The sequence below is a fragment of the Lynx canadensis genome, chromosome C2 (assembly GCF_007474595.2).
Source record: "Lynx canadensis isolate LIC74 chromosome C2, mLynCan4.pri.v2, whole genome shotgun sequence".
Lineage (NCBI taxonomy): Eukaryota > Metazoa > Chordata > Mammalia > Carnivora > Felidae > Lynx > Lynx canadensis.
In genome coordinates, this window is record NC_044311.2 from 147,679,229 (window position 1) to 147,706,491 (window position 27,263).

At 46.2% G+C, this 27,263-nt stretch overlaps 1 protein-coding gene across 1 annotated transcript in view; it reads left to right on the forward strand.

Annotated features, from left to right (window-relative positions):
* The window catches only part of ITSN1 (intersectin 1), a 223,966-nt gene extending 201,172 nt beyond the window's left edge, over positions 1-22,794 (forward strand). Inside the window, exons 33-40 of the mRNA XM_030328381.2 lie at positions 1,089-1,187; positions 8,495-8,662; positions 12,686-12,898; positions 13,955-14,076; positions 15,419-15,501; positions 15,811-15,894; positions 16,431-16,604; positions 18,863-22,794. Coding sequence (XP_030184241.1) covers positions 1,089-1,187; positions 8,495-8,662; positions 12,686-12,898; positions 13,955-14,076; positions 15,419-15,501; positions 15,811-15,894; positions 16,431-16,604; positions 18,863-19,011 — 1,092 coding nt within the window. The 3' untranslated portion in view covers positions 19,012-22,794. The remainder of the gene's footprint in view (positions 1-1,088; positions 1,188-8,494; positions 8,663-12,685; positions 12,899-13,954; positions 14,077-15,418; positions 15,502-15,810; positions 15,895-16,430; positions 16,605-18,862) is intronic.
* The last annotated feature ends 4,469 nt before the right edge of the window (positions 22,795-27,263 follow it).

Here is a 27,263-nt window from a genome sequence, read left to right on the forward strand (position 1 = left end):
TCTCAACATGAAATGCTTTGATTTGCTCTCCAGTGAATCGGGACATTCTAAAGTCATTCAAAGGGGAGAAATTTCAGTAAGAAGTAGGCCCAGGGTGGCCTAGAGACTGGAGAGCAGATGCTCGGCCACCTGGGGTTTCAGCCAAGGGCCAGTCCTTCCTGGGCACAAGGCAGGATGAATTCATCACTGGATGCACTTGAACTTGAGGGAAATGCTGACACCACCCAGGGCAGGGGGCTTATTTCCGTTCCCTGATCACCTCCCCTCACCCCATCCCTGAGGGGGGTTTGACGTGCCCTTGCCAGGTGTGAGGTGTTCCTGCAGTGATGATGTCCACGTCTGGAGCGGATTCAGACACTGACAGTTGGGGCCCAGGTCACGGCAGCCGCCTGTTTCTAAGGCTTTGTTAAACCTGACCAATGCCTTTGAAAGCTGAGTCACCATGTTATCCCTGTGACTTATGGATGGGATCATCTTTTGGGGGTAAAAGGACTCTTTCCCCCAGTTGAGTTGAAAAAAGGGACAGGTGGTCTAGGGTGGGGACAACTTTCAGGACTTGAGATTGCAGTCCTCACCCCTCATGTCTCAGCTCCACTGTCCTTGCCTGCCTGGGGCTCCCACAGGGATGTGCAGGCTGCGTCTGAACCAGACAATGAGATCCAGCCCTCGTGCCATCTCTGGGACTTAAGGGGAATTTTTATTCTAATTCTACAGTCTTGTGTCTCTTCTTATTCCTGGGACTGTTATAAAGCTCTGGCAGATATCCAGAAGAAATATTCTCTGTAAAGTCAGAATCTCATCTCTGTAAGGGAGGAATTGTATGTCCCAGGGAGGGTGTACTGACTCTGGAGACCAGGAGTTAACCCTGGTGGCTGAGTCACATCTACCGGTGTCCAGTGTCCATCTGGAACGTGCCTCATCCTGGACCAGGATAATGAGTCAGGCCCTTCCAACTCCAGGCTCCTCAGTTCTGGTCCAGATAAATGAGACAACGTGATGGGTGGGGAGTCCTAAATAACATCAGTGTTGATGTCACTGACTCGGTTTTGCAGATTTCTTAAGTGCATTTAAAACATGTCTCATTTCAGAGACTGGCAATGGACCCTCGATGTAAAGGGATGCCACTCTCTAGTTTTATACTGAAGCCTATGCAACGGGTAACCAGATACCCACTGATCATTAAAAATGTAAGTAGCCATCTCACCTTTTCGAGCAGAAGAATGCTTGCTCAGCATTTCAGGGATCCGGGGTCACGGGCAAGTTCCCCAGCCAATGCACCTGGTATCTGTTGTATCGAATCATACACCAATGGGATGTTGGAAGCATCTGCTTGGTAACTCAGAAAGAAAAGCTGTTTATTGTGAAAAGAGCTAATGATATACAGTCTTCAGCTGTGATACCAAGTGGCTTTTACCCTATAAGTTGGAAAAAAGGGAGCTCAGTTCTTGGTTCTTTTCCTAATAGAGGTGTAATGCCTTCGTGCCTTGATTTTCCCACCAAGAAAAAGAAAGAAACGTAATGCCGACCACCCGTCCTCAGAAAGCCATTGTGAAGCCATCTCACAATGTCTCCATCTCCAATATGAGGGAGCAGACTCCGACATCCTCTGAGCCTGTGATTATATAACCACAGGGGGGCTAGGTCCTGGAGACGGGCTTTAGATTTGGTTCCGTTTAGTGGAGACTTTAGACGCCCAGATCTGGGCACTGGTGTGCTCATTGCGATTGGGGTGTTATTGCCATTTGAGTCTCTCAGTGGTAGAGTCAGGAAATATATGTGTGTATTATATTCATACACACATACTCACATATATGTAAGTGTACACACATAGATTTATATTTTCTAGATCAATCCATGTATATAAAAATGCATATTAAAACCCATGAGTTGACACTGATACCTCCCGTTCTAATCTTTAGCCACAGAATTTATTCTAACCTTCCCCCTTTCTATACTTATAACTTTTCTATGAGAAACCTGCCTCTCATTATCCTCAGTATGTTTAGTAATTTTCTCAAACTCCTTATAGTAACACATCTCCCTCCGGTCTCCTCAGTTCAACCCCAGCTTGAGGCCACAAAATAAACTCTGGCCACCTTGGCTGAATTAAATGATTAGATTGGAAGCAGGCCTTCGACCTACTATCTCCTCTCTTCCAACTTGACTGTTACTATTTAACTAGCTCAGTACTTCTGTTTACTTCCCCCAATATTTAATTGCACATTGGAGTTGGAAACAGGCTTTTCAAATAGGTGTTTTAGATCTAGCCAGTGAGGAAAGGGGGACAAAAACAAGAAAAGAACTGAGAGTCATACATATTAAAGAGGAAAAAACAAATTATAGTTATTTGCAGAAACGTGCTTGCTGCCCTTTCAAGGACCTGAGAATGAACTGAAAAATAGTGCGGCTAAGAAGAGATTTTTAAAAGGTAGCCAGTTATAATACATATGAAAAACCGTCAAAGTACTAAGATGAACTATTTTTTATGAGACTGAGGTGGAGAAATTCTTAGCACGGCACTAAGAAAAGAAAGGTAAAGGATTTAGAGTTGTAGCAACTTAAAAAAATATTTTAGTCTGGATGTTCATTAAGTAGAGCAAATACATTGTGATAGATCTGTACTATGAAAATATTTTTTTTTAAACGTTTTTTATTTATTTTTGGGACAGAGAGAGACAGAGCATGAACGGGGGAGGGGCAGAGAGAGAGGGAGACACAGAATCGGAAACAGGCTCCAGGCTCCGAGCCATCAGCACAGAGCCCGACGCGGGGCTCGAACTCACGGACCGCGAGATCGTGACCTGGCTGAAGTCGGACGCTTAACCGACTGCGCCACCCAGGCGCCCCGAAAATATTTTTAAAAATAGAGACTTCTATGAATTAGCATGGAATGACATCCAGAAAATGCTATTAAGTTAAAAAAAAAAGGGGGGGGAGGGGGGCACCTGGGTGACCGACTCTTGATTTCAACTCAGACCTTGGTCTCAGGGTTGTGAGTTCAAGCTCCGCATTGGGCTCCACACTGGGCATTAAGCCTACTTAAAACAAAACAAAGCAAAACAAAACAACACCTTTCATGAGTAATCCTACAGTGTGGTTCATTTTGCAAAACAGAGGACAAGCTCTATGTGTGATTATTAAATATGTGCAGAGCATCCAAAAGTAGTTAAAGGGATGCCCTTCAGTCTGTTCTCTCTTGGGTAGGATAGTGAAAGGCAACTTTCACGTTTGCTCTGTGTACTTCTGTATTGTTTGAATCTTGCATATCAAGAATGTGTCAATATATTATTTGTAGCAATATTTTTCTTAAAAATTTTCTGTGTGACAAAATATAATGAACAACATCAAAAGACAAATGACAGATGGAACCTGGGTAAATATATTTCAGACTGTATGTAAGTGGGTGCTGAAATATACATAGATGACCTACCTGTATCTCTGTATTTATCTATGTGTCTACCTATCCTCTAAGTAAGGCAACTTACAGCTCAAAAGGAAAAAGATAAATACTCCAGCGGGAAAATAGGTAAAATATACAGCTAGATATTTCTGGGAGGCAGTGCAGAATAGCAGTAAGGAACACAGTCAGGAGACAGGCTGCTTGGGTTTGAATCTCAGTCCCCACTGCTGTACACCCTTGGGTTAAGTTACTTAACCTCTTTGGTCGTCGGATGCCTTATCTGTAAATTAGGAACACTAATACTACCTACTGCAAAGAGTTGTGAGAATTAACCAAGTTAGTATATGTAAATGTACCAAATTTAAATTAACTAGTAATAAAAGAGACGCATGGCCACATAAGAAAATACCTTGCTTTGGGCTTGCCAGATAGGCATATATTGAAAAGATTGTAGGTCAACAGTGTTGACAAAAATGCTGCTTGAAGGTAAAGTCGTTCAGGCTCTTGGAAGGTGTTGGACAGATCAAACTGCACATTCTCTTTGGCTCAACACTTCCACCTCTAGGAATTTGTCCTAAAAAAAATAATCAGAGAAATATTTAAAAATTAGGAACAACATGAATTTTTATGGGAAGGGAACTATTTAAATGACTTGTAGTTCATCCTTACAATGATGCATCATAGAATCCTTGAAAATGATAGCATAGGTCCACAGGATATGGGCATCAAATGATATTGTGTAACTGCTATTAAGTGGGGGGAAAACAGTGTGCAAAATGGCACAGTGTGGTATGGTAGCATGATTTAATTTTTACTTTCTAAAAAGTTGTGTGCGTGTGTCTGTGTGTGTGTGTGGTGTGTGTATGTGTAGGCAGAGCATTTAACTAATATACAGACAGAAATTCTCTCCAGATGGGGAGATTATGGGTGATTTTTTAGGTTTTTTTTTATTTCAAAAAAAATGAAAAAAAAAATTTTTTAATGTTTATTTACTTTTGAGAGACAGAGCACTAGCGGGGGAGGGGCATAGAGAGAGGGGGACACAGAATCCGAAGCAGGCTCCAGCCCCGAGCTGTCAGCACAGAGCCTGACGCGGGGCTCGAACTCACGAACTGAGATCATGACCTGAGCCGAAGTTGGACACTTAACCGACTGAGCCATCCAGGCGCCCCTTAAAAATTTTTTTTTTACATTTATTTATTTTTGGGAGAGAGAGAGACAGAGCACAAGTTGGGGGGGGAGACAGAGAGAGAGAAGGAGACACAGACTTCAAAGCACGCTGCAGGCTCAGAGCTCTCAGCACAGAGCCCGACTTGGGGCTTGAACTCATAAACTGTGAGATCATGACCTGAACCGAAGTCAGACGCTTAACCAACGGAGCCAACCGGGCACCCCAAGTTCTTTATAACTTGCTGAATTTTCTGAATTCTGAATATTGTACAATATTACAGAAAAATCAATAAGCCCATTTCCATTTTGAAACAAAACAAAGCAAACTGTTAGAACTAATAAGTAAGTTCAGTGAAGTTGCAGGGTACAAAATCAATACACAAAAATCTGTTCCATTTCTATACACTAATGATGAACTATTGGAAAGAGAAATTAAAGAAACAGTCCCATTTACAATTTCATCGGCAAGAATAAAATGCCTATGAATAAATTGAACCAAGGAGTTGAAAGATCTGTGTATTGAAAGCCATAAGACATTAGTGAAAGAAATTATAGAAGACACAAGTAAATGGAAAGATATTCCATGCTCATGGATTAGAAGAATTAATGTAGTTAAAATATGCGTTCTGCCCCAAACAGCATACAGATTCAATGAAAGCCCATTCAAAATTCCAACATTTTTCACAGAAACAGAACAATTCTAAAACTTGGAGCCATAAAAGACCCAAATAGCCAAAGCAATCTGGAGGAAGAAAAACAAAGCTGGAGTCATCACACTCCCTGATTGCAAACTATATTACAAAGCTATAATAATTAAAAAAAAACAGTATGGTACTGGCATTAAAAACAGATACATAGATCAGTGGAACAGAATAGAGAACCCAGAAATAAGCCCATGCATATATGGTCAATTAGTTTACAATAAAGGAGCCAAGAATATATAATAGAGAAAGGACAGTCTCCTTAATAAATGGTGTGTGTGGGGGGGGGATGCGCCTGGGTGGCTAGGTCAGTTAAGTGTCTGATTTTGGCTCAGGTCATGATCTCAACAGTTCACGAGTTTGAGCCCCACATCAGGCTCTCTGCTGTCAGTACAGAGCCCGTTTCAGATCCTCTGTCCACCCCACTTTCTCTGCCCCTCCCCTGTGCACAGCCTTCCAAAAAATAAACATTATTAAAAAATTAAATAGGGGCGCCTGGGTGGCTCAGTCGGTTAAGCGGCCGACTTCGGCTCAGGTCACGATCTCGCGGTCCGTGAGTTCGAGCCCCGCATCGGGCTCTATGCTGACAGCTCAGAGCCTGGAGCCTGCTTCGGATTCTGTGTCTCCCTCTCTCTCTGACCCTCCCCCGTTCATGCTCTCTCTCTGTCTCAAAAATAAATAAACATTAAAAAAAATTAAAAAAAAATTAAATAAATAAGTAAATAAATAAATCATGTTGGGAGAACTGGACAGCCACATGCAAAAGAATGAAACTGGACCAGTGTCTTACGCCGTACACAAAAATTAACTCAAAATGGATTAAAGACTCGGATGTAAGAGCCCAAACCATAAAACTCCCGGAAAAAAACAGGTGGCGATCTCCTTGACAATGTGAATAGGTCTTGGCAATGATTTTTAAAAATCTGACGCCAAAAGCAAAAATAAACAAATGGGACAACAGGAAACGGAAAAGCTTCTGCACAGCAAAGGAAACTGTCAACGAAATGAAAAAGCAACCTACTGAATGGGAGAAAATATTTGCACATCAAAAATCTGATAAGGGGCTAGCATCCAAAGTACATAAAGAACTCATACGACTCATATAATAGCAAAAAAAAAAAAAACAAAAAAAAAAAAAAAACCTCCCACGAACAATCGATTTAAAAATGGGCAGAGGATCTGAATAGGCATTTTTCCAAAGACAACATATAGATGGTCAACAGGTACCTGAACAGATGCTGAACATAATGAATCATCAAGGAAATGCAAATAAAAATCATCTCACACGTGTTGGAATGACGATTATAAAGAAATAGCAAGGGTTGATAAGGATGTGGAGAAAAAGGAACTCTTACCCACTGTTGGTAGGAATGTAAACTGGGTCAGCCACTATGGAAAATAGTAAGGAGGTCCCTTGGAAAATTAAAAATAGAACTACCGCACAATCCAGGCATTCTACTTCTCAGTATTTACCTGAAGAAAACAAGAACAGTAATTTGTAAAGATAAATGCACCCCTATGTTCATTGCAGCATTATTTATAACAGACATGGAAACAACCAACTTGTCCATTGATGGATGAATAGATATATAAATTATGATGTAAATATATTATGTATAATATGTATAATATAATTTATATAATGGAATATTATTTAGCCATTAAAAAGAGTGACATCTTGCCATTTGCAGCAACGCGGACCTCGAGGGCATTATGCTAAGTGAAATAACTCAGACACAGAAAGACAAATACCATATGATCTTTCTTATATTTGGAATCTGAAAAAAATTAATTAAAAAAGCCTCCCAAGCTCACAGATACAGACAACAGATTGGTGGTGGCCGGAGGCAGGGGTAGGCGGTGGCATAAATGGGTAAACTGTTTTTGTTTTTTTGTTTTGTTTTGTTTTTAGTTCAAATAAATTGAAGAAGAAAAAAAAGGAAAGCAAAACGAAACAAAAACAAAGACAAATGAATTCACACAAGCCAGCTATGTGGGCTCCCAGTCTAGCACTGTAATCCTCAGACTGGGCTGCACGTTAGAATCACCTGGAGAGCTCTAGAAAATTCCTACGCCGGAGTCCCACCCCCCCAGGGATATGGTCAGGGATGACAACAGGAGTTTCCAAAGGGATCCTGACCTCAGCCGGGATTTGGCCTGGAGGGTGGGGCCCTTGCTGGAGATGATCGGTGGCCACGCAGGACCCAGAATGTGCATTTTTCTCAAGTTAGGAGCTTACCTAGGACTTTTAGCCGAAGTGTACCTTTGAGATGAGATATTATTCGAGGTTAGGTCCATGTGAATTATTTGTGTTTGGACAAAGCCTCGGTAGGTACACCCGATGATAATCGTTCCCTTTTACTGAGCACCTTCCCAGGGCCAGGCACTTTGCAAAGTACTTTACTGTATCAAATCACTGAGTCCTCCAATCTTATAAAGGAGGTGCTGTTAAAGTTTTTTTTAATGTTTATTTATTTCTGAGACAGAGAGACAGAGCATGAGTCTGGGAGGGGCAGAGAGAGAGGGAGACACAGAATCGGAAGCAGGCTCCAGGCTCCGAGCTGTCAGCACAGAGCCCGACGCGGGGCTCGAACTCACGGACTGACTGCGAGATCATGACCTGAGCCGAAGTCGGTCGCTTAACCAACTGAGCCACCCAGGCGCCCCTAAAGGAGGTGCTGTTAGCATCCCTACGTTTCATATGAGGAAATTGTGGTTCGGAACATTTACGGGACTGACCCATAGCATGCCTGGTCAGTCGCAGAGCAGAGATTTTAATGCAGGAGGTGGAGCCCTAGGACTGGCACTCTTAACCGCTGGCCTCGAGGGTTCTACCCAGAAAAAGGCACATTTGCTCAGATGTACCCCTTTGCCCGCTGGTCCAGAGGTGCGCAGGTTGCTGCAGCTGTGCACGGACCCAGGAAAAGAGCCATTTTCCAGGGAGCAATCCACGTGGGGTGTATAATGCGCTCGCTGCAGCCACTGCCCTCCTCATACCAAAGTATAAATAATGTGGCGTCCCCTGCCTCCCGAGGGGCCCTGGCCAACAAGGAGTGGCCGTCACGCTCGCGACATTGCTGCAGTTGGGTGCTCAGAGCTGCGGTTTCTCATGTGAGCACCCATCAGGAAAGGTCCAGGCCCTCCTGTGCTGGGCCCCCCAGCACAGGGGACCCCAGGTCCACCTGCACCTCCTGAGGCTGCCGTCTTCTGTCGTCCCGTGTAGATCCTGGAAAACACTCCTGAAAACCACCCTGACCACAGCCACTTGAAGCACGCCCTGGAGAAAGCGGAGGAGCTGTGCTCCCAGGTGAACGAAGGGGTGCGGGAGAAGGAGAACTCCGACCGGCTGGAGTGGATCCAAGGCCACGTGCAGTGTGAAGGCCTGTCCGAGGTAACTGCCTTCGGGCTGTGACCCGGGCCTCCCTCCCGCTGAGCCTCAGCGGCGAGAAAGATCGTGAACCGTCCTCTCCAGGCTACAGCCTGTTCTGTCTCCAGCTGCCTCTCCCCTGCTCCTGAACCTGTCCCGCTGACTTTTTAATTTCTGTATTGCTTTCTTCTCCATTTTCGACAGTTCTGTTTGTGTTGTCGGATCTGCTGGTTCCTCTCTTGTGTCTTGTCCTTGCACGCGTGGCCATGCTCTGCGTTTTTTTTTCCCCCAACACATTTTAAACATATTCCTGCATATCTCACAGCAGAGAAGTGTAGTATCTACAGTTACGGATCTCGTTCCCTTCTGCTGTTTCTGCTAGCTGTCACCGCGCATGCCTGCTTCTCTGTATGTACTGTGATTTTCGATCGTGAGCTCAGTGTCCCTTGGAGCTTTATCTGTGGGACCTTGGAGCTCTGAAGTTGCATTCCTCCTGAGAGAATTGCTACCAGGATCACCCTAAGTTTCACGTAGAGGGGTTTTTGGATCACGCTAGCGTGTGAATTGTAGTTGTGAATGGGTCGGGAGTTGCCCTGTGGCTGCAGATTCTCAGGGGCATTTTTTTTCATTCCACTTACACCAAGGTCAAAAACAAGCAAGTCTTGTTCATCTCTGCTGCGCTTGAGTTCACTCGTGGCCTTTCCTCTGTGGGCTTCTTTTGGTGGAGCTCTCCTGTTAGATCCCTCAGCTCAGTGAGCCCTGGAAACATCGCTTGTTTCCTGCGGCCCATATGGCTTTTGAAGTGGACGCTGAAGGTCACCAGATTCAAGGGAGGCTGTCAGGCTGAAGCTGGCTTTGGGGTTTATCTTCTGGGGTTCACATTTTCATTGTTTTCGGCCTCTGCACATTGTTTGAAACTTGTTTTTGTTTTACATTTTTATCATTTTGCTTGCATTTCAAAAGTGAATTTTTATATTCAACTCAGTTTTTTAAAATTTTCACTGGATAGGTCAGTGTAGCCCATCAATACTGGAGCAACAGAAGTCTCGCTTCTAGTATTTAATTATTTCTTGTGCCCTACCTTTCCCTTGGTTTCATTTATTCTTGCTGCCCTTCCCCCCCCTCCGTCTCTCTTTCTTTGCCTCTGCATGCATGTGCGTGCACGCACACACACACACACATGCCTGCACACACGCCATTCACTAGGGTTTACCAAAATGCCCAGGCAGAATGTATCCCCCACACCCCCCTCTTCCTGTGGCTTCCTCCTTCTTACAATGCTTCAAAGCCAGGCACTACCCGAGGAAGTCATCACCGCTGGTTCCTTCCCTGCCTCACTTCCTTGTTGGCCTTCAGCACAGGTGTGGGATAAGCCAGCCCGTGGGAGCAGCCCTGTGGAAATCCAGGTGACAAGTGTAGACTCCCATTTCGGAATTTTGTGTCGATAATCAATCCAGGGGCATTCATCCGGTTGGTTGGCTCACTTATGCTTTCGTCCATTCATTCATTCAATAAACATTTCTTGAGCACCTGCCCATGTGCCATTGCCTTAGTATACTAAACACTAAGGACATGAAAATCACAAAGATGTCACCTCTCCCCTCTCTAGGGTTCTGCGGTTCTGGATGAAGTGGAGGGACGAAACCAATGTTTACGATAAAGTATGGGTGGCGAGGCAGAGCCAGCTGCAGGTGCTGTGGGAACACATGATGAAGAGGAAGGGACAGTCATAGGGGGATTCAGGGAAGCATTGGAGAAGGAGACACTGGGCTGGGTGTTGAAGGATGAAGATGTCTATCCAGGTAGGAAACCAGGGGGAGGGCATCTTAGTGGAGGGACGTCCTGAGCCGGGCATCTGTAGGGCGATAGGCGATACGGCTTTATGGCAAGTTGAAGGCAGGGCGAGAATGGCCTGTGTGTCATTCAGAGGAGCTTTAACTTGATCCTGCAGACGGTGGATCTGAACAGCACCCGAATCTGCCAGGCTGAAGTGCCAACATGGCGACATGCACTTTGGAAAGGGGCCCTTCCTTGCGTCTCATGGCTGCCATCGGGTGGGCTCAGTGAAGCCTGCCTGGGTCTTCATCTTAAATCATGCAGCATAAAATAAGCTCTTGTCATTTGAGTTTCGTGGCTTCTGTGTCCTCTTTGAAACAGACTGTTGTCCTTCCTTATCGGCCGGTCTTACCTAGCTATTGTACAGCAGCTTCCGTCTGTCTGTACAATCATGGAAAGGGGGCACGTTGGCTTCCGTTTCCTGGCCCAGATCTGGGCTCAGACCTATGATTAACTTTCACATAAATGCTGTCTTTGCCACTCTTGTCTTAAGACAGAGAAATGTAGGGGTGGCCTGGGTGGCTTAGTCAGTGAAGCATCCGACTTTGGCTCAGGTCGTGATCTCACGGTTCCTGGGTTCCAGCCCCGCTTGGGTCCTGTGGTGACAGCTCAGAGCCTGGAGCCTGTTTCAGATTCTGCGTCTTCCTCTCTCTCTCTGCCTCTCCCTGCTTGCACACTCTCTCTCTCTCTCTCTCTTTCAAAAGTAAATAAACATTTAAAAAACTTCTTTTAAAAGATAGAGAAATGTAAGTATCATTCCCAATTCATTTATATTCAGTGTTAGCCTGGCCAATTGGAGGCCCCAAACTTGGAGTATGAATAAATGACATCACCTTTATGTGATCCAGGCTGCCTTCTCTGGATTCATTGTCTGTCCCCAAGTGCCTTGGACTCTCTTGGCAAGCCAGAAGGGCTGGGGTGATCTCCAGCCTCCTGTTCATAGTGCAAAGGGGTAAAAACTAGGCCCCAAAGGCTCCCATTTGGGTGTCATCTTCAGTCTTTTGGGCTCCCTCAGAGCCCCGGTGGCAGATTAGAGACACTTCTCCCTCTTTGTACCCAAGAGTGAGCGGAGTGGTCACTCTTCCTTGATGCCTATAGATCTCCAGTCACAGAGGCACTGCTGATTCTGTCTCCCATGATGGAGGGAGATGAGTGGCCACCAACATCTCTCGGGGGACACATGGTGTGAACCCTGTCACCTCTTCACAAATACTGTCCTCAGGGAGACCTATAGGGCTCATAGTTCTGGAGAGCATTGGCCTTGAAGGCTGCTGGTAGAGCATCCCCTGGGGCCCAAGTGTGGACAGGTGGGGGCCGCGAGAGTCTGACCCTTGCCTGGATCATACTGCTGCCTGGGCACAGCTGTGCCTTTCCCTCTTTCAGTCTCTCACCCTGCCCCCCCAAAAAAAAGGGGATCCTAGTGAGGTCATTTTTCTGCCTCGGTCTCCCTCTGCCCCTTTAGAAACTGCTCACGTGAGATGAGAGAGCCCAGAGGGATGATAGAGCCATGTTTTAGCGGCACTCGGAGCCATCTCCAAGGTTTGGCGAAGTGGCAGTGAGAGTGTCCCCTTCACACTTTCCGGACTAGTGAGTTGGTGGAGATTTAATGGGAGCCAACACCGTGTCTGCTCTGCTTGGCTTTGGGGCATCACTCAGCGCCCTTGAGTTTTGCACTCACTCACGTGCGAGGGGCCTGGACTCTAGCTGACCTTGGAAAGTAGCATGTGGTCTGCAGAATTGTGCAGGGAGTGGTTGTTGCTTTCCCCAAGCGCAAGGGACCTTTTGAACCCGTGTGGGGTCATCACTGGAGCTGGCTGATGCCCCCTCTGGAGACACAGCCCATACTCATTGAGGTGGGAGAGGGCCGAGAATTTTCTTCCTGTTTCCCATTTCCCAGTAAATAGAAGGGGGGCACCGACACCCTCAGACATTAGTAGACCCCTCGGGAGAAAGCAGTCAGAAGTATATTCAAGACTCATCTGGACCCTTGGAATCCCCAGAACTGTGTCTTTGACTGCCTTTGACTCCTTGGCCCTGAAAGGTACTGCCTGAAGTCTGCAAGGCAGTCTTTGATTGAAGCCTAAGATACAGGCCCGTGGGGGCCCAGCCTCCGATTCTGACGGAGCCTGTGCTTTCAGACGCAAAAACACAAAAATCAAAAAATGACCTCCCTTCACCGTGTCCTCTTTGGGCTTTGTTTTCCTTTCTCAGCAACTTGTGTTCAATTCAGTGACCAATTGCTTGGGGCCACGCAAGTTTCTGCACAGTGGGAAACTCTACAAGGCCAAGAGCAACAAGGAGCTGTATGGCTTCCTCTTCAACGACTTCCTCCTGCTGACCCAAATCATAAAGCCCTTGGGCTCATCTGGCACGGACAAAGTCTTCAGTCCCAAATCGAACCTGCAGTACAAAATGTACAAAACAGTAAGTGTGGTTCTAGATTGCGATTCTAGATTGCAATATCAGGGTTGGTGTTGGCGGGGAAAGGAGGAAGTTTCCAAAAGGAGGCAGAGTATGAGCAGGGTTGTGTGTATGTGTGTGGGGGGGGGTTGTGGCGTAGAGGAGAAGACGGAGGGATGAGCCAGGGTTTAGGGTAACTAAAGAAGTGCAGTTCCAACATTATCAGAAGAGGAACAGCATTCGACTCGATTGACAAGACATCTATCTATGAGTTTCCAAATGGCCACTGTGGTTCCTCAGACATGAGGAGTGCCCCCTATGCTGGTGGGGCTCACGGTCTAGTGTGACGCAGGAGGCAGGCACGGGACAGCTCAGAAGTTGAGCACTGGTGCCCACCTTCCAAGCATTCCCAGACCCCTCCCCAAACTTCTCAGGATCACTTGAAACATCTGTGCCCCTCACCTTTTCCAGCAAAAGCCAATCTAAACAGTCCATGTGTGGAGAATTTCTCTCTGCTGTTTATTTGGTCTGCTCCTATGTACATAGCTGTGTTTGTGTGTCTTTGTGTCACGGGATACCGTTTTCCTAAATTTGTCTGTGTGGGGGCGTTTTTGCGGAAGAATTTTCTCTGAAGCAGCAGTTAGGGGATTGTGGGGTGATGGTGATTGTGGGGCAAAGAACAATGTACTTATGTAGATTGTCACTAGCAACTTTGTATGAAAATCTTTGGAGGGGATTGGCTGGAGGTTAAGTTGTTGAAGACTGTTTGCTGGTTGGGATATGCAATGGCCAAAACAGACCGGTCAGCTCGCATTGTGAAGGGCTTAAAAAATACCAGCAAAATGGAGGAGGCAAAAATTCTATTTATAGTTTGCAATACATGAAAGTTGATATTAATGCAAAATTATGATTCCAGTAGAGTTTACTGGAAAACACACACACACACACACACACACACACACACACACACACTCAGTTTAGTTTATTAGAACATGTGCACATAAGCTCACGCACACTCATAGTTCATTGAAACACACAGAGTCCCGTCTGGTTGTTTAATGCCTGTGCACTCTCTTTCAGCCTATTTTCCTGAATGAGGTTCTAGTAAAATTACCCACTGACCCTTCTGGAGATGAGCCCATCTTCCACATCTCCCACATTGACCGAGTCTACACCCTCCGAGCCGAAAGCATAAATGAAAGGTAAGACCTGCCACCTGCCTGGCACTGGGCACCTGGGTTCTACCAGGCTGGACACATGTAGAACATTTAATTAATCAGCAGGTCCCAACATTTGTTCAGTTGCAATACCACAACCTCTGGCTGGAGGGGTCTTCATACTTTTCTCCAGAGCCGCTCAAAAGTTTAACACGTGGCATGACTTTTTCAAAATAAAATGAATTGAAACTGATTTTGCTTGAGAATTTTTTTAAAGGAAATTTCCATCTTTCTTTGAGATCAGTGGAGCATCTCAGGTTTCCCAAGGTTTTCCAGGTGGCAGAAACCAATAGGAAGGTGATCTGGGGATTAATAGGACCGCCCAAGCCCGACCCTATCCTCAGCTGGGCTCGCTTATGCAGACATTCTGGATCTGAGAGCAGTGGCTTGTTTTGTTATTTTGCTTCAATCGTGTATTCAAGGCTCTGCCCTACAGCCAAATGAAATAGATCATTTCTGAAGGGCGAACTTGACCCAAGGCCAACCGACATTCCAAAGGGGATTTGTGCCAAACAAGAAAACTGGCCAAAGCTATCATACATATGGGTCTCCGAGAAATGAAGGAGAAAGCGTCATGCCAACTACTTTGCTCGGAGTGTGTTTGCTTTTCCCTAGAAAGTGGTTCCCTGTCTGGGAAATGGTTTTGTTCTTCCCTTGGATGGTTTAATAAGAGAGATCCTTCTGGCCTTCTTTGGTTAGGCAAACATGGGGTGCTTTTTAAAAGAATTAATTAATTTTATTCAATTTTTTTTTTAATTTACATCCAAGTTAGTTAGCATATAGTGCAATAATGATTTCAGGAGTAGGATCTAGTGATTCAGTCCCTATATAAAACACCCAGTGTTCATCCCAAGTGCCGCCCTTAATGCCCCTTGCCCATGTAGCCCATCCCTCCACCTACAACCCCTCCAGCCTCCCTCAGCTTGTTCTCTGTATTTAAGAGTGTCATATGTCTTGTCCCCCTCCCTGTTTTTATATTATTTTTGCCCCCCTTCCCCTATGTGCATCTGTTTTGTAATGGGATGCTTGTCAACGAGGGAGGAGAGAGTTGCATGCCAACATCTCCGGGTCAGCATTTCTCTTCCACAGGGGCACCAAGGCCAAGGCAGGTCTCGAGCATATCAATAAAAATGCCACTCCTCCCTCCTTATTAATGGTAGGAATAATTATTAGCATCATTTGACAGAACACCAGACTTTCTTTCCCAAGCCTTTGTTGTTCAGGTCAAATGAACAAAGCAGGTAGGGTCCTGGAGACTGAATTCGAATGGACCTGAGACCTTTTTCCTGAGTTCTGTTTGGCACCTTTCTGTCTTTTTATTTCCAAGGACTGCCTGGGTGCAGAAAATCAAAGCTGCTTCAGAACTCTATATAGAGACTGAGAAAAAGAAGCGGGAGAAGGCGTACCTGGGTATGCATTGCTCAGTGGCATGGACTGTTTCCTGCCGAGCTGGGGCAGAGAAGTTTGGGCTCGGAATCCTTAAAGCTGGAAGATCAGCCTGGAGGCGGAGGGAGGCTGAGAAGGGACGGGAGTGGGGGAGGGGAGAGTGGGGTGCAGGATGAAGGGTGGAGCATCTACCCTGGTGGAACAAGCCAGCCAGAGTCTGAGGGGAGAAGGGGGGGGGGGCAGCTACATAAAACTGGTCTGAGGCAAACAGGGATGGGGAAGGCACCAAATGTTTCAGTGAAGCATCTTGTGTTGTTCTTCCCGCTGTCGTAGTCCGTTCCCAAAGGGCAACAGGTATTGGAAGGTTGATGGTGAACGTTGTTGAAGGCATTGAGCTGAAACCCTGTCGGTCACACGGTAAGGACCTCAAATTCCCTCTAGCATGGGTTGTTGGTAGAAGCCTTTTCTCCCTTCCCCCCAGCCAGACTTAAGTCAAATGTGCTGTTTCCATAATCCTAAATTTTCCTTCCAGAATTGGCTTTCCTAACACTTGTTAAAATCTAGAGGTTTTTGTTTTTGTTTTTGTTTTCAGTTTAATCCTTCCCACCATTTTGCTTTTCAGAGAGATCCGGGTGGTTGCCATTTCATAGTAGATGTGATACAGTCTAAGGCTCTAGCAAAGAGACGGGAAAGGCTTAATTTTAAAGTCCATTAATCTAATTATTTAAGTGTTATCAATATTTACGTATTATAACTTAACTGTGATGCTGGATTGTGGGACTTTTTGCCCAGATGCTCCATTTTATGGCACTTACCGAGTGTGGCAATGGGAGGGGGGTGGTAAAAATGAGGGACATGGAGGGAAACTGCTGCCCATCGTGGCTGTGCCCCTGCCATGCCGTGCCCAGAGCGCTGCAGCCAGGTAGGAGTCTAACAGGCTGTGTCCACTCTAGGAAAGAGTAACCCGTACTGTGAGGTGACCATGGGCTCCCAGTGTCACATCACCAAGACGATCCAGGACACTCTGAATCCCAAATGGAATTCCAACTGCCAGTTCTTCATCAAAGACCTGGAGCAGGAGGTCCTCTGCATCACCGTGTTTGAGAGGGACCAGTTCTCTCCAGACGGTGAGTAGAGAGCGACCTCGCGAGGTGCCCTTCCTCCTCTGTCATCCAGCTTCCAGGGGTAAATGTTTTCTACCTGGGACCTTGGTGCCCAGGATTTTTTTTGACCTCCCCCCAGAAAGATGAGGTTGGCTCAAGGCAAGACTCAGCCTCCCCTAGGAAGTGGCCTTCACCCATGCTGGGACATCTCAGAGAAGGTGAACAAAGCACGCTTGGTCTAGAGTGGCCCAGCTGCCCTAGATAGAGAACACAGTCCCATGCTTCCCTACAGCATGCGACTGCAAAAAAGTCTGTACCCCAGAGTCTCAGCCCAGTCCTTTAGTTCCTGGCCCAAAGCCACGGTGACAATGGATAAAAGTAGCCCGTTGAGCAAGAAAAGTGTCAGCCCACGACAGGCGTGGCAAGAAGCAATCAGTGCACTTTGGGTGACATGTCTGGTTAATCAAAAGGATGGAACTGTGGAACTGGGTTGGATGAATCATTCCTTCAACCCGCTTCCTGCTTCTGCTTTGAGCCTGGAAAAGAAGGCACCTGGCCAATGACTCCAAGAAATTCTCTCTCTTTTCCTCAACTGATAAAAACCAGAGAGTAAGTCTGAAGATGGCAGGCTCAATTATACCCAAAGAGTATAGGGAAGTGCTAGGAGTGAGGGGCTTCTGCTAGCTTGGCTTTTGCCTTTTAATACTTTTATATGAATCATCTCATTGTGAGTTAGGTACCTTTGGTTACGGTCTGGAGACAGGCACATAGCTGGCTAAATGTTAGAAAATGCCCAGAACAACTCTCAAGGCTAGGCTCTCGACTACCGTGTTTCATTGCCAGTTTTTATTCTGACGAGTGAAAGTTTAAGACTGGTCATTTTAAATAGTGAAATAACAGGACACAGTGACAACTCCACTAGGGTATAAATTGAAAATCCTAGTGTTGTTCTTATATAAGAGATTATTCCCACGAAATGAGCATAGGGCAAAATAAATTTGCATCTGTCCACCAGAAAAAAATTCTCACATCTTTTTTTTTTTAATTATTTTTTAAAGCTTTTTTGTTTGTTTGTTTGTTTTTTCTTTCCAGTAATCTCTACATCCAACATGGGGCTCAACTCATGACTCAAGATCAAGTGTCACAGGCTCTTCTGACTGAGCCAAGTGGAATTTTGAAAGGCTGTTTCCTGTACAGGAGTGCCTGGATAACAGTATATTCCACTAAATAATTCTTGAATGAATAAATGAAGGAATTATGGTCTGGAGGCCCATTTAACACCATTGTGCAATTGCCTAATTTGAAAAGAATTTTCAAGTATAGGGGCACCTGGCTGGCTCAGTCTGCAGAGTGTGCAACTCTTGGTCTCAGGGTTATGAGTTCAAGCCCCACACTGGATGTGGAGTCTACTTAAAAAAAATAAATAAAAATTTTAAAAAAGGAGGGGGTCAGCTCAGATCTTGATCTCAGGGTTATGAGTTCAAGCCCCACATTGGATGTGGATTAAAAAAATAAGTAAAAATTTTAAAAAGGGGGCAGGGGTGCCTGGCTGGCTCAGTCAGCTAAGCATCCGACCCTTGATCTCAGCTCAGGTCTTGATCTCAGGGTCGTGAGTAGTTCAAGCCCTGCACTAGCTCTGCACCGGACGTAATGCCTACTTAAAAAAAAAAATTAAAAAACACAAATATATTCACATCTGTTCTTCTACTGGTGCTCAATATTTGATAAAAAGTGGTGTTGAGATAGTTTTGGGAGCGCTGTTGAAAGCATGCAGCCCCAGGCTGTGTGTGGCCTCCTCTCCCACACCTTGCATTTGCTCTCTGGCACATGCAAGGGGCATTTTAAGGACCAGCCCTAGCTCACCATCTTTGCTTTTTCTGAAAAGGATGTGACATCACGAAGTGTCCTCTTGTGACAAACCCTGGGAGATATTACTTTTCAATCTTTGTGCAGCTGATATGGCATCCAATGTTGCATTGCCTCCCGGGACGCTTCTAGGCCTTTGGAGGTCCCCAGGTGTGGGGACTGTCATCGTCTATGTTTTTACTTCCTTCTAGACTCACCTTCGTCCCCACCCTGGTGTCCTTTTTTTTTTTTTTTCTTTCCCTCCATTTAAAACTTATGCTCTGTCATTGTGGCTCATGGATTCCTATAAACTGACCTAATTCCCTTTTGGAAGAAGGGAGGGTATAACAAGTCACTGAAAAATTCCCAGTGTGCCAAATACATGCCTTGAAGTTAAGGAATTCTCTCTCTGAGCAGGGTGTTCTTTCTCCTTTCAGATTTTTTGGGTCGGACAGAGATCCGTGTGGCCGACATCAAGAAGGACCAGGGTTCCAAAGGCCCAGTTACAAAGTGTCTCCTGCTACATGAAGTCCCCACAGGGGAGATTGTGGTCCGCTTAGACCTGCAGCTGTTTGATGAGCCATAGGGAGCAGGCCCTGGTGTGCTGGTAGACTTCCTCCAGCCCAAGGCAGCAGGTGCGATCTGGACATGGGGTTGCTTTTCTAAGACCACCGTTGGATGTTTAGCCACAGGGCAACGGGACAGTGAAGACAGGCCCCTCAAAACTTTTAGGAATAATTCTTGACAATCCTTCCCCCGCCCCCAAACAAGTTCCCATTTTATGAAGCAGAACTGTCTTCCTTCGTCCTCACTGCAGGCCTCATCATGGCTTCTAGGGTCTTTGAAATCCCATAGCCCCCAGCTAGATTTGGTTGGGAGTCTGGCCCATCCCTGGGCCCGAGGCTTGGGTCTGGTCACTGTAAAATAGATTTATAAATGCAATGTCTGTATTTTTGGAGAACTCATGTAACCTTCCACCAGTCCCCACATAGGCCCCTGGGCCCATGATGCCTAGTCCTTCGTGTGTTTTAGAAGTAACTATGAAGGTCTTGCCATTGCTTCAGAATCTTATTCCCCCACCGGGACCTTATTTGAAATGCTGCCCTGGATATGATCAGTCGGGGAGGTGGTCTCCAAATCAGACAGTGGGCTAGCTCTTTGAAGAGCTGGTCCATGGAAGATTCTAGCAGGTGCATTGTTAGAGCCCTTCCAGTGCCCTCCAGGTCTTTTATTGATAGATGTCAATGAAAACTATCACTAGCTACCTTCAGGTGACCCAGTTTTGATTTCCAGCATGCTTGGAAGATGGTTAAGGAAGCTTGTTATCTACAAAGTTATACTTTGTTGGATTAGATCACCACAGGTCACCTGAAAGGCTACTTTACAATGTCATTGGGCCCTGGTTGCCAGCCCGGTTGGAAAATTCTCTTTGGTTTGGAGGTCCTGTGATGTTTCATGACAAGAGTAATCGCTGGTGACCAGCTCTGAGCCTGCTTTTGCTTGAATGTGCCGGATCCTGATTGTCATGGGAAATTCTAGCAGCTGTCTTTGGTGTGTTCCCAAGAAAGAAACGTCCCCAAGACGTGAAAAAGAAAAGTCACGATCCGGAAGTGGGATGGAAAGATGTAAAGGAACTCCATTACATGCTGGGGGGAAGGCCCTAGGAGCATACACGCCTCACAAATCTGGGGAGGAAGACCCAAGACTCGTTCCCATATTCTTCCATATGCAACCAACCTCTCAGTAATGGAAACCCATGTGCTTGTTGCCAGAGTCAGGAACGTATGACCATGTGCCAAGCTGTTTGGTTTGAGTTCTTTGATTTTTTTTTCCCCCCTTAATAGCCAGGAGATAGGCTGGTTAACTAGATAATAACTCGATTTGCTAATGAAAAGTGTGGGCCGTATTTTGTTCGCATGTTAATGTTCTCCTAATCCCAGTTTGTTGTGGTCATGACATGTTCTTTGCATGTTCTCTTGGTACTGGAGTCCAGCTTTCCTGTGTTAGACAGCGTTCTCTTCGATTGTAGGTCTTAATTTAACTAGGGTTGTAGAAGTGCTTTGTAAGTGGTAGCATTAACATAGTGGCCGAGTCTCCACTTTGCTGGGAACTGAATGCATAGTGTCATAATTTCCCATAAGAGCTCTGTCATATTTCAAGCAATTTTTAAAATGTGTGTGTTAGAAAGGGCGACAAAGTTTACATTTCATACTTTTAAGAAACACTTTATTATTTATTTATTGAAGATAGTGTAGAATTTTGTATCGCGAACAAACAGACATGAGTATTTTTTAAAACAGACACACCCTTTAGTTAGAAACTTTCAACTGAACACTGTTACAGACCAAGGTGAACTTCAGGCATGCATTTGTTTACCACTTCCCAGAAGAAGATATAGTGAAAATACCTTAGGTTTATATTTTTTTGACGTTGTTAAGAAACTGTGTGGAATTAAATCTATAAATAGACATACAACTTATGCTTTCCTATTTCTATACCCAATACAGTTTGTTCAGTGTATTCGTGAAGGACGTGTTCTATGGTAGAAAAAAAACGTATGCAATGTGTCAGCGGGGTAGTATTGGGTCACCATTCCAATCCCTTTCCTTCTGTTCTCCCTTTTCTTCATTGGCTTTCTTTGTGCTTCAGGGCTGGTCATCACTGTTTATCCAGGTAGGATGTAGTGTGAACAATGACAAGAATCTTAGTAGCCCTTTTAGGCCTGGCGGTCACCCACTCACGGCATCACCCACTCGCAGCGTCCCATCATCGGAGTTAATGTGGCACAAAAGAGCAGTATGTGAGTCTTTCTCCCAAGTGACTACGTTGAGCATCCCTGAGCTGCCTCCTCCAGGACAGCAATTCTGGATTGGCGTCCTTGCACTCACTGGTGTAATTCATACTGTGACCGATCCTACTTGTGGATGACGTAGTCTGGCCCTGAGATCCAGCTGTGACTCAGGAGTCATGTTGGGGTGGGGGAGGAGATAGAGAAACGTGGACGGTGCATGGTATCTCTTTGACCTCTCTTTACAATGACTTTACAATGTCATTGGGCCCTGGTTGCCAGCTCGGTTGGAAAATTCTCTTTGGCTTGGAGGTCCTATGATGTTTCATGACAAGAGTAATCACTGGTGACCAGCTCTGAGCCTGTTTTTGCTGCCGTTTTCTGGCTTTTTGGCTGCCTGGGCTAAATTTCATAGAGAAGAAATGTCTCTTTCCAATAAGCAATCCGTTTCCTAGCGCTTTGCTTCTAAATGCAGGGTTTCTGTAGGCCACTATAGCCTGGCATTCTGATCCCAGCCCTCCACATGCCCTTGTAAGTTTCCCATCTACTCTGAGCCACACTGACTTCCTCTAGCCCAGCAAGGGGCTTTTCTGCTCTCAGGCTGTGTGCCGAGAACGGGAGCCCTTGGACTGGGGTTTTATGTAGACTAGCTCTCCTGAATGGACAATCCGTATCCTAATCCCTCTGGGCAGGGTTTCTCTGGCTGGTACTGTCTTCCCTGGCAGGCAGGCTGACAGGATCATCTCCTGGAAACAGGTCTGCTGTCACCAGGAGAGCCTGGAGGGTGTTCATTCACATCCTGGGCTTGCCTGACCCGAAAGGGGGACTCTCCTAGGCTAGGGTCACCAGGGATGCTTGAGAAAATGGAGCCAGATTTCCTTGTTTGACTGCTTGGATGACATGTCTCTGTCCTCTGACGGCAGGAAAGAGAACGGCGCTCCAAAGAACATTAATGTTAAAGGGGACTTTTTTTTTCTTCTTTGCTTTTTTGAAGAGCTTGAGCATGACCTACGTATGTGAAGGTAACCGATTTCATGTGGTTGAATAGTACTGAATTTAACTGAAAAAAGAAAATCCCATCAGAAAGTGGGTAAATTGATCACTTGCATCTTGGTGACCTGGTACCCACCCCCCCCCACCCCTGTGACTTCCGGGGTGGGAATGAAGTCAGGGGGTTAGATGCTAGAGCCACCAGGGAAGGATGATTGGAGGTCTGCTGTCCAAGACCAGGCAGGTGAGCTGTCCCTTCAGGAGCTGGCTGGTGCAATCATAAGCCACTGACCATGCAGAGTGGGAGCATTCTCGAATCCGGTGGGGTTGGAGAACGAGGGGAAATGGATGAGTGCTTCTGGTTTTATTAGAAAGGTGGAGATTTAGGAGTATAATTTAGAGTTTGCCAATACTTTGTATGAGGAGAAAAAGACTTCTCCATCTCTACTCCAAATAGCCTTTTCTGGTTGGTTGGACTTTTTGATTTGTCAGAAGAAAATTTGTATTTGTGTGTAACAATGTTAAAACTTTCTGTTGGAAACAGCTAGTGGGTTTTAATTGTATTTCATGTGCTCCCTTCCCTTTCCTTCCCTTCCCTTTCCTATCTTTTCCTTTCCTTTCCTTTCCTTTCCTTTCCTTTCCTTTCCTTTCCTTTCCTTTCCTTCCCTTCCCTTCCCTTCCCTTCCCTTCCCTTTCTTTCCCTTCCCTTTTTCCTTCCCTTTCCTTTCCTTCCCTTCCCCTTTTCCTTCCCTTTTTCCTTCCCTTCCCTTCCCTTCCCTTTTTCCTTCCCTTTCCTTTCCTTTCCTCTCCTCTCCTCTCCTTTCCTTTCCTCCTCTTTCCTTTCCTTTTATTCTGACTGCCTTCTCCTTTGAGGTTGGAGATGAGCTTTACAGCAGTCACGAGCACTTTGAAACGGACACTGGCAGACTTCAGAGGTGGTGGGGTCTTTTCAGACTCGAGGTGAACATGAGGTTAGCAAAGGGTCTGCTTACTCCAGATGGACTTGCTCTACACATACAGAGCCTCTGGTGCCAGAAGGTGAGGTTGAGGGAAACAGTCGGTCCTGGCTGTTTCTCCTTTGCTTTCTGGTATAGGAGGCCGAGTTCCTACCAGGTGAAAAGCATAATGGGTAGCACCAGAAACCGGTGACAAGGTGAAGCCTCCGATGCTGTGGTCTGAGCTGCCCTATGAGGCATTCGGCGAAAGTAACACCTCCTTCTGTTTGTGCCCTGAGGTGTCGAAATGCCTGCAGGCCTTCCCCTTTCTGCTGGGAATAGCCCAGGTCAGCAGCCAAGACTCTCCTGGCAGTGCCCTGAGCTGTGTTCTGTGGGGGCCGCTTAGTATGGTGCAAATCAAGTTGGCATGTCTATCATGCTTGGAAAACAGCCGTTTATTTGAGCTAAAGGGAAGGAAAATTCTAGAACTCCCATTTCCTCACCCCACGCTGTATCAGATCCAGGATGTGTTTGTAGGTCATCACGCTCAACTGAGGTACATCACCTGATATCCGTAGGAGCCAGAATCTATTCCTGATAAGCATGGAAATCTTACTCCACGTGAAGGGTAGAAACATCTAACAGCTCTCTCTATCTTGGGAGCATGAAAACCCAGATGCCAACACGTTGGAGTCTTATCTCTGGGCTGTGATCTCTTAGTAACTCAGTCAGGAAGGCTAATAGTGTGTTGTTCATTCTGGGAGTCCCCACCCTGCACTAGACCACTGTCTTAGGGACTGGGAGATACAGAGGAAAGGCCTGTCTCTGTGGCTTTCATGGCCTAATTGTAGATCTGACTTTGAGTTATTTAAATACCACCCAATGCTTGTAAAAGCTCATCTCCACCTCTAAATAATTATATCAGTGACAGGCAGATCAGTTCCTCCATTAAGAGAAACCCGCATTGCTCTGGCCTCGGAGAACCAGATAACACATACGTAATAGAGTAAGTTTTTGGACACTGTATGTGGTTGTGGTATTTCAGGGTAGATTTGCCCCTACTGTATGTCAGGGTTTGTGTGAATTTTTTTTTTTAATGTTTATTTTTGAGAGAGAGACAGAGAGAGACAGAGACAGGGCGTGGGAGAGGAGCAGAGAGAGAGGGAGACAGAGAATCCCAAGCAGGCTCTGTGCTGTCAGCACAGAGCCAGATGTGGGGGGGGGGAGGAGGGGGGCTTGAACCCACCAACCGTGAGATCACGACCTGAGCTGAAATCAAGAGTCGGATGCTTAAACCAACTGAGCCACCCAAGCGCCCCCGTGTGAATTGTTTTTAAGTGGATTCTGTTCTACTTTCTATAGCCGCCTGTATTGTTAATATCATCTGAATAGTGCGACTATTTTAGTATTCAAAGCCCACCAGGTAAAACTGCGTTCAGAAGTGGGCTCATTTGGTCAGTCTTGAAAACCATTGAGCGTTTCTCTGATATTTCCTGAGAATTAAGCAGTCACCAGGGTTTCTTTTTGTGCAGTGGTAGGAATAGAGACCTTTCTTCTACAACACCGGTTTTGTGCTTTTGTCATTTAAAAGAATAACATTCCTGCGCGGCTGGGTTTCTAAAACTCTGTTCCTCTGTGTTTCTCCTCTTATACTCAAATCTCTTATTTCCTCCCGCGTCTCCGTCTGAAAAGAGCGGGGGCCTAGCGCAGAGGGGGATTCAGGAACCAGAGAGAGGGGTTTGCGGTGTGGTCGAGGAATCAGCGGCTGCCTTCCTACCCGCCGTGGCCGCCAGGGGGCGATCTCCCGTTGGAAACCTGCGGTCCGCGGGCGGCTCCGGGGGCGCTGGTTCCACCTCCTGCGGCCCCCGCGGTTGCATGTATGGTGTTGTGAGAGAGCGTGGGGCGGCTGTGTGTGGGGTCTGGGGTGTGTAAATGTGTAGCGTGTGTGTGTGCGAGTATGAGTGTATATAGTGTGTGAACGCGTGTGGTGTATGTGTGTGAGAGGATGCGTGTGAGCCTGACAGTGTGTGTGGCGTGTGTGATACGTGCGCCGTGCCTGCGTGCGGTGTGCACGTGATGCGTGTGTGGTGTGTGTGTGTGTTTGCGTGTGCGCCCAGGGAAACGAAGCCAAGTGGATTGAACAGAGGAGCGGGCTGGCCTGACCCCACCGTGGTCGCGCTCAGGAGCCGCTACAAAATGAAGATCGGGGCCCCTTGTTGAAAATCACTCAGAAGGTTGAGGTGGTGGCGGCAGAGGATTGAACCAAGCACGTGCTCCCGTGTGACTGTGCGGGTCACGCGCTCGCGAAGCTGGCCCCGGACACGCTGTGTTGTCGCTTGGTTCTTGAGGCAGGTGGGGCTTCACCTTCTGTCTTCTCACTTCGTAAAGTCTCCCTGGCAGGTGGAGGCGGGGAGAGCTGAGCTGAAAATACTTTTCAAAGCGTCTGCTCTTATTTCATAGCAGCACAAACGGTCCAGACTAATCAGAGGGTACAAGACCCAAACCCCTCGGTGACAGGTGTGCCCCACGGCCAGAGAGGGAGTCATCTGCTCTTCTCTTAGCTCTCCGTCCAGGGAGTGCCCCAGGCGCCCAGGCCCTCGAGCCTTTAACCCACTAATTTGAAATAAGACCGTTCCCTTTGATCTTTAGTCAGCCGCGGGGGGCTATTCTGCCCTTTCCCGGTAGGACAGGGAGGCCTTTTGAGCCTCTGCCTTCAGAGGACCATCCAGAGGAACAGGAGAAGCAAGGAGGCTGGGGGAGGTGCGCGTGCCCCTTCCCCGGGGTCTGCACGCGGCTTGGTCCACGGCCACTCCCTGGAGAGAGAGCTGAGGAGTCTCCAGGCGTCTGGGGGCACCTGCCTCTGGGACGTGGGGCCTACCCAGCTCAGCTCTCCCTGTAGGATCCCACCGATGGCTATGGAGGAGGGTGAGCTCAGGAGAGAGCAAAGAGCCCCGTGTGTGAGTAGCCTCAAGTTTTAGAGGTCCACGGCTCCGTCAGGCAACTTCTTGTTCACAAAGCAACTTCTTGTTCCTTTTCTTGCGCTGGGCTGGACGCTCCACAACATTTGCAGTTCTGCTCCCTCTTGGCAAATCGGTCTCATTCCTACACACACAGAGCAATAGTCCTTTCTGTTTCCCGATTCTGCCCGGAATCCCGAAGCTTGCTAAGTAAAAATATTGACCGAAAGTTGCACAGACGTTGCGCATTCATCTTGTGTGGGTATGACTGCGTCACTTTGAATGAAGTAGCGAATTATAGCTTTGTTGCTACACGTAATGCAACCTTCCAAACTACTGAAAGTTAATTCCAGAGTAATTAACATTGTGTTCGCGTTAATTTTCATAAATGAACGTTTTGATGCGCATTTTACCAATCAACATCCTTAAGATGTCATCTGCTAAATAGTCACTGTGTCAGAAAGTAGATATTCTGGCAAGATCTTTGGTAATATTTATTTTTACACATGCATCGAAAACATGCATTGCCAATAGCCCAAGTGTCTTTGAACTGTGAATCCAGCTTTAGATGTTGTCTGCTGAAACCCAGCTAGCTGAAGTCTATACCCTCCTGGCCCCCTTCCTTCTACCTTCCGTAGCCCTGCGTAGATTGAGAAGTTGGCAATCATATAATTCATGTTGTATTGCCTTAGCTACATTAGCTTTGTACCCTCACGTCTATAGGTGGTCAACATATGTGTAAATACATGTATATAGATGAGAAATCTACAACAAAAAATGTCCTGTGTATGATAATCAGCTCTTGGCATCTGGTTTTCTGCGTTTGATACAGTTTCCAGCTAAGAAAAATGCAGAATTCCAATCCATAAAGTGAAAAAGTTATGCTCTTTGAAAGGTTTGTCATGAAATCTCTGCTGTGTGTTTATGGGAATGTCCATGACTAACTGTATATATGGTATGTAAGAGGCTATGCTGGTAAATGTTGCATAAACTAACATAGATTCTGTAGTCAAAATATTTAACTTGTTATTGTAAAATGTGATTCGTCATTGAGAGATTATTTTTCTGTATGTATAATGAGAGTATTTTAGGAATCTAATTTAAGTGCATAAAAGTATAGAAAAAAAATTAAAAACCTATTCCAGGAGTAGAAAATACTTAATCAGAT